General features: G+C 48.4%; 1 protein-coding gene across 6 annotated transcripts in view; it reads left to right on the top strand.

Annotated features, from left to right (window-relative positions):
• The first annotated feature begins 3,647 nt into the window (after positions 1 to 3,647).
• Positions 3,648 to 9,340, top strand: part of mapk8ip3 (mitogen-activated protein kinase 8 interacting protein 3) — a 170,786-nt gene continuing 165,093 nt past the window's right edge. For 4 of the 6 annotated variants that reach the window (XM_078418263.1, XM_078418264.1, XM_078418262.1 and 1 more), the window contains exon 1: positions 4,284 to 4,720. In XM_078418263.1, the coding sequence (XP_078274389.1) occupies positions 4,421 to 4,720 (300 nt within the window). In that variant the 5' untranslated portion in view covers positions 4,284 to 4,420. Of the gene's footprint in view, positions 3,740 to 4,282; positions 4,721 to 9,340 lie in introns of those variants that run through there. The other 2 variants (XM_078418259.1, XM_078418260.1) reach the window with 2 other exon arrangements.

Below are 9,340 nucleotides of genomic sequence, written 5' to 3'. Positions count from 1 at the left end.
GAGTGGGATCTTAAGGAAGTGGCTCTAGATCGCCACATAGGCAATCACGGACGCATTGGTGATCATTTTCCAATGTTCTATAGATTCAGGATCAGTTCCCGTGGATTGGAGGGTAGCTAATGTTATCCCACTTTTTAAGAAAGGAGGGAGAGAGAAAACAGGAAATTATAGACCAGTTAGCCTGATATCAATGGTGGGGAAGATGCTGGAGTCAATTATAAAAGAAGGAATTGCAGAACATTTGGATAGCAGTAACAGGATCGTTCCGAGTCAGCATGGATTTACGAAGGGGAAATCATGCTTGACTAATCTTCTGGAATTTTTTGAGGATGTAACTAGGAAAATGGACTAGGGAGAGCCAGTGGATGTCGTGTACCTGACTTTCAGAAAGCCTTTGATAAGGTCCCACATAGGCAATTAGTGGGCAAAATTAGAGCACATGGTATTGGGGGTAGGGTACTGACATGGATAGAAAATTGGTTGGCAGACAGGAAACAAAGAGTAGGGATTAACGGGTCCCTTTCAGAATGGCAGGCAGTGACTAGTGGGGTACCGCCAAGGCTCGGTGCTGGGACCGCAGCTATTTACAATATACATTAATGACTTGGATGAAGGGATTAAAAGTAACTAGCAAATTTGCAGATGATACAAAGCTGGGTGGCAGTGTGAACTGTGAGGAAGATGCTATGAGGTTGCAGGGTGACTTGGATAAGTTGTGTGAGTGGGCGGATGCATGGCAGATGCAGTTTAATGTGGATAATGTGAGGCTATCCACTTTGGTGGTAAGAACAGGAAGGCAGATTATTATCTGAATGGTGTCAAGATAGGAAAAAGGGAAGTACAAAGAGATCTGGGTGTCCTAATTCATCAGTCACTGAAAGTAAGCATGCAGGTACAGCGGGCAGTGAAGAAAGCTAATGGAATGTTGGTCTTCATGACAAGAGCAGTTGAGTATAGAAGCAAAGAGGTCCTTCTGCAGTTGTACAGGGCCCTAGTGAGACCGCACCTGGAGTACTGTGTGCAGTTTTGGTCTCCAAATTTGAGGAAGGACATTTTTGCTATTGAGGTAGTGCAGTGTAGGTTTACTAGGTTAATTCCCGGAATGGCAGGACTGTCGTATGTTGAAAGACTGGAGCAACTGGGCTTGTATACCCTGGAATTTAGAAGGATGAGAGGGGATCTTATTGAAACATATAAGATTATTAAGGGATTGGACACGCTGGAGGCAGGAAACATGTTCCCAATGTTGGGAGAGTCCAGAACCAGGGGCCACAGTTTAAAAATAAGGGGGGAGGCCATTTAGAACAGAGATGAGGAAAAACATTTTCACTCAGAGAGTTGTAAATCTGTGGAATTCTCCGCCTCAGAAGGCAGTGGAGGCCAATTCTCTGGATGCTTTCAAGAGAGAGATAGATAGAGTTCTTAATGATAACGGAGTCAGGGCGTATGGGGAGAGGGCAGGAACAGGGTACTGATTGTGGATGATTAGCCATGATCACATTGAATGGCAGTGCTGGCTCGAAGGGCCGAATGGCCTACTCCTGCACCTATTGTCTATTGTCTATAAACCTTTCCTATCCATGTACCGTTCCAAATGTCTTTTAAATGGTGATATATCACCTTCCTCAACTACCTCTTCTAGCAGCTCATTCCATATACCCACCACACACTCCAGTTCCTATTAAATCCATCCCCTTAAACCTATGCCCTCTAGTTCTTGATTCCCCTACCCTGGGCCTGTGCATTCACCCTGTCTATTCCCCTCAGCTGCCTGTACTCCAAGGAATAAAGTCTAATCTGCCCAACCTCTCCCTATAAGGGCGGCCACGGTGGCGCAGCAGTAGAGTTGCTGCCTTACAGCACTGCAAGCCGGAGACCCGGGTTCGATCCTTACTAGGGGGTAAGGAGTTTGTACGTTTTCCCCATGACCGCGTGGGTTTTCCCCGAGATCTTCGGTTTCCTCCCACACTCCAAAGACGTTAATTGGCTTGGTGTATGTTTAAATTGTCCCTAGTGTGTGTAGGATGGCGTTAATGTGCGGGATCACTGTTCGGCCCGGAGGCCACTGTATCTCTAAATTAAACTAATAACTTAGACCCCCAAGTCCGGCACATCCTCGTAAATAAACTCTTTCCCGCTTAATGGCATCAGCCCTATTGCAGGGTGACTAACATTGGGCACGATACTCTTAACTATGGCCTCACCAATGTCTTGCACATGATAGCCCAACTGTGACGGTTGTTGCCATTAACGAGAAACTGAAAAAGACACAAAGTGCTGGAGCAACTGGAGGCAGGTCAGGCAGCCATCTCTGGAGAACATGGAGATTATCTTTACAAGGTGGGCATTCGAGGGTGGGTAATAAATGGTAGCCTTGCTGGAAACCGCATATTCCGTGAATGAGCTAACAATCTCCTAATTCCCTACTGTAATTATTATCCATCATTTCGTACTCAAGGTCCATATTTTTTCTGTTTCAATATCAAATCGGTCCAGAATTTTAAAGGTCACTTCAGAGCCCTCTAAACAAATAAATGCCCATCCGTTTCAGTGCCGGTTTGAAGGGTGTAGACAGTTCCTCGTATGATGTTTATCAATCAATCAATCAATCATTTCAGCATCTTCTCTGGTGCTTTTTTTTGATCCAACAGGGAGGGGGGAGAACTGCTGCCATCTGAGATAAGGATGAATGGGCCGGCGGTGGGGAGCAAGGAGTTTGCAGGCGGGTTGCAGCGGAAGTGCCGTGGCTGCAGGGGGGGGGGGGGGGAGAGAGAGGAGAGAGGAGGGGGAGAGGAGGGGGGGAGAGGGATGAGGAGGGAGGGGGAGAGAGGGGAGGAGGGAGGGGAGAGGAGGGACGGGTAGAGAGGAGGAGGGAAGGGGAGAGAGAGGAGGGAGGGAGGGGAGGGATGAGGGGGGAGGGATGAGGGGGAGGGGATGAGGGGGAGGGATGAGGGGGAGAGAGGAGGGGGGAGAGAGGAGGAGGGAGGGGAGAGAGAGGGGGAGAGGATGAGTGAGGGAGAGGAGGAGGGGGTGAAGGACGGATGGATGGAGGAGGGAAAGGGTGAAGGAAGGAAGGGGAGAGAGAGGGAAGAAGGGAGTGGGAGAGGATGAGTGAAGGGAGAGGAGGAGGGAGGAAGGAAGGGAGGGGGAGGAGAAGGATGGATGGAGGAGGAAGGGGGAGAAGGAAGGAGGGAGGGGGAGAGGATGAGTGAGGGGAGAGGAGGAGGGGGTGAAGGACGGATGGATGGAGGAGGGAAAGGGTGAAGGAAGGAAGGGGAGAGAGAGGGAAGAAGGGAGTGGGAGAGGATGAGTGAGGGGAGAGGAGGAGGAGAACGATGGATGGTGGAGGGGAGGAGGGAGGGGAGAGAGGGGGAGAAGGATGGATGGTGGAGGGAGAGGGAGAGGTGAGATGAGGGGAGGGAAGGAGGAGGGAGGGGGGAGGAGGAGTGGGTGAAGATGGATGGAGGAGGATTGAAGGGAGGGGGAGGATGAGGGAGGGGAGAGGAAGAAGGATGGATGGAGGAGGGGAGAGGAGAAGGGTGGATGGTGGAGCAGGGATGGAGGAGAGGGAGAGGGAGAGGGAGAGGGAGGTTCGATCGCGTTTCCCACAATGCAGACATTCCGTGTCCTGACGTCAGATGGGCACAGCTGACAGCGCGGAGGCGGCGGGGCCGGGAGCGGAGCTGGAGCTGGAGCTGGAGCTGTGTCTCTCTGTGTCTGTGTCACTGGGGCTGTGACTGTGAGCGGCTGCGGGGCGCGGGCGCTGTTGTGTGTAGCCGGGGCAGCGCTGCGGGCGGGCGGGCGGGCGGGCGGGCGGGCAGCAGCTGGTGCTGGTGGTGCAGCGCCTCGGAGACAAGACAAGGCAAGCCCAGCCAGCGGCACTGGGCCGGGCACTGCACTGCACTGGGCCGGGCACTGCACTGCACTGGGCCGGGCACTGCACTGCACTGGGCCGGGCACTGCACTGCACTGGGCCGGTGCACACCGACTGGGCGGTGCATTAACTTGCACTGAGACTGCAGAGGAGGACCTCTGACTGCTCCTCTCTCTCCCTTCATCCCTCCTTCCCTTTCTCTTTCTCTTCCCCCTCTCTCTCCTCTCCTTTCCCCTCTCCTTTCCCCTCTCTCCCCCTCTCTCCCCTTTCTCTCCCCCCTCCATCCCCCCCTCTCCCCCCCTCTCTCTCCCCCCTCTCCCCCCCTCTCTCTCCCCCCCTCTCCCCCCCCCTCTCTCTCCCCCCCCTCTCTCTCTCTCTCCCCCCTCTCTCTCCCTCCTCTCTCTCCCTCCTCTCTCTCTCCCTCCTCTCTTCTCTCCCTCCCCCCCTTTCTCTCTCTCCCTCCCTCCCTCTCCCCGGGAGCGCACATTTGTCCTCCCCTCTCCCTCTGTCTGACCACCACCACCACCAGCAGCAGCAGTCGGGAAGATGATGGAGCTGGATGACGGGGTGGTTTACCAGGATGACTGCTCGGTGTCGGTCATGTCCGAGCGGGTGTCGGGCATGGCCAACAGCATCTACCGCGAGTTCGAGCACCTGATCCACAAGTACGACGAGGAGGTGGTGAAGGAGCTGATGCCGCTGGTGGTCAACGTGCTGGAGAACCTCGACTCGGTCTTCACTGAAAATCAGGAGCACGAAGTGGAACTGGAGCTGATCCGGGAGGACAACGAGCAGCTGCTCACCCAGTACGAGAGGGAGAAGTCACTCAGGAAACAGGCTGAGGAGGTGAGGTCCTGATCAATGTATTCATCTGATGAAGAGTCTGAAGAAGGGTCTCGACCAGAAACGTCACCCATTCCTTCTCTCCAGAGATGCTGCCCGACCTGCTGAGTTACTCCAGCATTTTGTAAATAAATACCTTCAATCTGATGAAGGGTCTCGACTCGAAAAGTCACCCATTCCTTCTCTCCAGAGATGCTGTCTGACCCGCTCCAGCATATTGTGTCTATCTCCAATTTAAACCAGCATCTGCATTTCACGTATCAATCCTACATCTCCAAGGTATTTATTCACAAAATGCTGGCAGCATCTCAGGAGAGAAGGAATGGGCGACGTTTCGGGTCGAAACCCTTCTTCAGACTTGTCTCGACCCGAAACGTCGCATCTCCTGAGATGCTGCCTGACCTGCTGAGTTACTCCAGCATTTTGTGAATAAATACCTTCGATTTGTACCAGCATCTGCATTAATCATACATCATCTATCATCTCCCCATCATCGATTCTATCAACCCCTGTGTGTTAATTTAACTTTTCCAGACTGCAGTTTGATTGCTGACAGCATTGTTTACAATTTAACACGAGAGTTGAAATCTTTCAATTTTTTATCTGCCCAATCCTTGGTGCTGGTGTGACGGGTTTCGCTCTGCACCATCTCGGGCCTATCTGAATTAAGTGTTTTGACCATTGATTGGTACCAGTAGAATGAGTGTTTGTATTTTGTTACAGCCATTACATAAGAATGTGTTCAGAAATGATTCAGTTCATCAATTGCCTGCGTTCATGTCATCGTGAAACCTCCTTTCTACGATTATTTGTCAAATCAAAATAAATGTTGCCATTTTAGATTGGATTTTGTATCTGTTAAACCAATGTTTTTCTTTCTGTGTAGGATTATGTTAGTTGGGGTAACCTGTGCAATTGACTCTGCTCTGTGTGTGTATGCTGCTTTATGTATTACATGTGTGGGCAACTGCCTACATTTGTTTTTGTATCTAATTGGAGATTTCTCTGTGATTTGAGCTCAATGCAGTGGTAGAATTGTGAGCAAACGCATCTGGCAGCCTGCAGCGGCAGGAATACTTCAATCACTTTCTCTTTGCGGGTTCCTGCATCGATGCTGGCGCCTAACCAGCGATGCTTGATGTGGTATTAGTCTTTGAGGGCGGGTGGGTGGGTGGGGAGATAAAGACGAGGAGCCATGATGCGTGCAATCTAAACCTTTTAGTGTCTAGACGGATATGGGCCTTCGCTGAAGGATCCACCTTCAATACATTCACCCTGTTGGGAAATGTGAGGAAGGTCTCAGTAAAGTAGAAACAATTACTGAGGGTGGGGGGTACAGGGTTAAAGGGAGGAGACAAAGGCATCATGGATGTATTTAATTAAAATACAGGGGTTTTAATATAGGGCCAAATGTTAATAGTTTTAATATAAACCCAAATCTCCGGCTACTGGAATCAAGGGATATGGAGTAAAAACAGGAACAGGGTACTGATAGTATAAGAAGATAACTGCAGATGCTGGTACAAATCGAAGGTATTTATTCACAAAATGCTGGAGTAACTCAGCAGGTCAGGCAGCATCTCGGGAGAGAAGGAATGGGTGACGTTTCGGGTCGAGACCCTTCTTCAGACGAAGGGTCTCGACCCGAAACATCACCCATTCCTTCTCTCCCGAGATGCTGCCTGACCTGCTGAGTTACTCCAGCATTTTGTGAATAAATACCTTCAACAGGGTACTGATTTTGGATGATGAGCCATGATGGTGGTGGTGGCACGAAGGGCCGAATAACCTACTCCTGCACCTATTTTCTATGTTTCTAAAAGACAGCTTGGAGGTATGCTGACAGTTGTACTGTCAGTAATTTATGTATTTCAGTCCTTTGTCTATGTTTGTATGGTTAAATGGAAAGTTGCATGTTGATTTGCGCTCATCTTTGAAATAATGCAATAGAATATCTGTTGAATTTATCGTGGCTTTTTCTGGGAGGGAAAGTGAAGCCTTCATCTAATTCTCAGCCAAGTGAAGCATATCAGCCAGCTCTGCATGACATTTTCAGGTTTTGTGCAAAAAAACGTTGGAATGAGACTTGAACCCAAAACCAATTGAGTTGAGTATGAATTGAAGATAGGCACAAAATGCTGGAGTAACTCAGCAGGACAGGCAGCATCTCTGGAGAGAAGGAATGGGTGGCGTTTCGGGTTGAGACCCTTCTTCAGACTGATGGGCTGCTGGAATCAAGGGATATGGAGTAAAAACAGGAACAGGGTACTGATTTTGGATGATGAGCCATGATCATATTGAATGGTGGCGCTGGCACGAAGGGCCGAATGACCTAATCCTGCACCTATTTTCTATGTTTCTAAAAAGACAGCTTGGGGGGGAATGCTGACAGTTGTACTGTCAGTAATTTATGTATTTCAGCCCTTTGGAGTCCCAAAATATCAGCAAAATAGAAAAAGTCCAATAATTATGTTATTGAATATATTCAGTCTGATTCAGGATTCCAGAGTGGCGAATGATCTGATCAATTTCCCCCAGAAGACTCGAAAACAGGAAGGGAATGAACACAAAACAGAAAACACTATTAGACAATAGACAATAGGTGCATGAGTAGGCCATTCAGCCCTTCGAACCAGCACTACCATTCAATGTGATCATGGCTGATCATCCACAATCAGTACCTCGTTCCTGCCCTCTCCCCATACCCCCTGACTCCGCTCTCATTAAGGGTATCTAACTCTCTCTTGAAAGCTTCCAGAGAATCGGCCTCCACAGCCTTCTGAGGCAGAGAACTCCACAGATTTACAACTCTCTGAGTGAAAATGTTTTTCCTTATCTCTGTTCCAAATGGCCTATTTCTTATTCTTAAAATGTGGCTCTAGTTCTATTATTTTCAGCTTTCCAATTACTGACTGGGTCAGACATGGAATTTTACAATACGGGCAAGTTCAGGTCTTGGGCCTTGCAGCAACTGAGCTGCTCTTGATGCAATGGTGGGTTAATGTTCCTATCCTTGGCCTGGGGCTTCAGCACTCCTTGGCTAATGAAGGGGAATATTGGCCAATGTCCATCTCAATGCACAATCCAGTGGCCTCCGCTGGAGTTGGGGATTGACGTTCAGCCCGGCTGTGATGCTGTCCTCGTGGGAAGTGCTACACTTGAATTCACCTTTGGAATGTCGCAAACCTCTGAATGAGGAAGTACAAGCTATTTTTGAAATATAAGAAACAACATTTTGCAAGTTTGCACCCAGCCTGGTTCTAAAATGCTTTTTAAAATCATTGTCTATGTTTGTAAGGTTAAATGGAAAGTTGCATATTGATTTGCGCTCATCTTTGAATAATGCAATAGAATATCTGATGAATTTATCGTGGCTTTTTCTGGGAGGGAAAGTGAAGCCTTCATCTAATTCTCAGCCAAGTGGAGCATGTCAGCCAGCTCTGTGTGACATTTTCAGGTTTTGTGCAAAAAAATGTTGGAATGAGACTTGAACCCAAAACCAATTGACTTGGGTATGAATTGAAGATAGACACAAAATGCTGGAGTAACTCAGCAGGACAGGCAGCATCTCTGGAGAGAAGGAATTGATGAAGTTTCGGGTTGAGACCCTTCTTCAGACTGGTTAGGGATAAGGGAAATGGGAGATGTAAATGGTGATGTGGAGAGATAACAATGAATGCAAAAATATAGGTGATAAAGGAAACAGGCCATTGTAAGCTGTTTGTAGGGTGAAAATGAGAAGCTAGTGTGACTTGGGTGGGGAGGGGATAGAGGGGGAATGCTGGGGCTACATGAAGTGAGAGAAGTCAATATTCATATTCAATATTCACACCACTGCTGCCCAATTGAAATATTTGCATTTAGCCTCACTCTGGCAATGGAGGAGACCAAGGACAGAAAGGCCTGTGTTAGGAATGGGAAGGAGAATTAAAGTGTCCAGCAACCGGGAGATCAGATTGGTTCATGCGAGCTGAGCGAAGGTGTTCCCCAAAACGATCACCAGTCTGCGTTTGGTCTCGCTAATCTATAAGAGTCCACATCTTGAACAACGGATACAGTAGATGAGGTTGGAGGAGGTGCAAGTGAACCTCTGCCTAACCTGATAGGACTGTCAGGGTCCCTGGACAGAGTCGAGGGAGGAGGTATAGCGATAGGTGTTGCATCTTCTGCCGTTGCAGGGGAAGGCACCTGGGGAGGTGCTATGGCAGATAAGTTAGTTGATTGCAATTACAGTCTTGGCTTGCATTTGGATAAGATACCGCAATATGGGAAGTTTATAAGAAGATATTAGGAGGTATTTTAAAAAAGCTGGGAGCAAAGGTTCTTGAGTAAAATGCAAGCTTTCTCTGCATGTGGTTTCTAATTGTAGGGATGGAAGTAGATAGGTTTTGTGGACTGCATGCAAGCTCTCCTCGTTTTCTTAGTCTATTTGTTCCATCCCAATGTTTTTTGCTTCCCATCAACTGGCAGGATTCAGAAAGTCAACTATGAATCTAGAATAGATATAAGATCGTAGATTTGCAGCATCATTTCGATGACAGTCCTGCTCTCAGAGATCCGGCTATTTGCCAGAATTTCAACTTGTCTGCGTTTAAAATATAAATGTTTAATCCTGAAAGAGTT

Source organism: Rhinoraja longicauda, chromosome 21 (genome assembly GCF_053455715.1).
Source record: "Rhinoraja longicauda isolate Sanriku21f chromosome 21, sRhiLon1.1, whole genome shotgun sequence".
Classification (NCBI taxonomy): domain Eukaryota; kingdom Metazoa; phylum Chordata; class Chondrichthyes; order Rajiformes; family Arhynchobatidae; genus Rhinoraja; species Rhinoraja longicauda.
The sequence above is the reverse complement of the archived record's forward strand: the minus strand, read 5'-3'. Positions and strand labels throughout refer to the sequence as shown.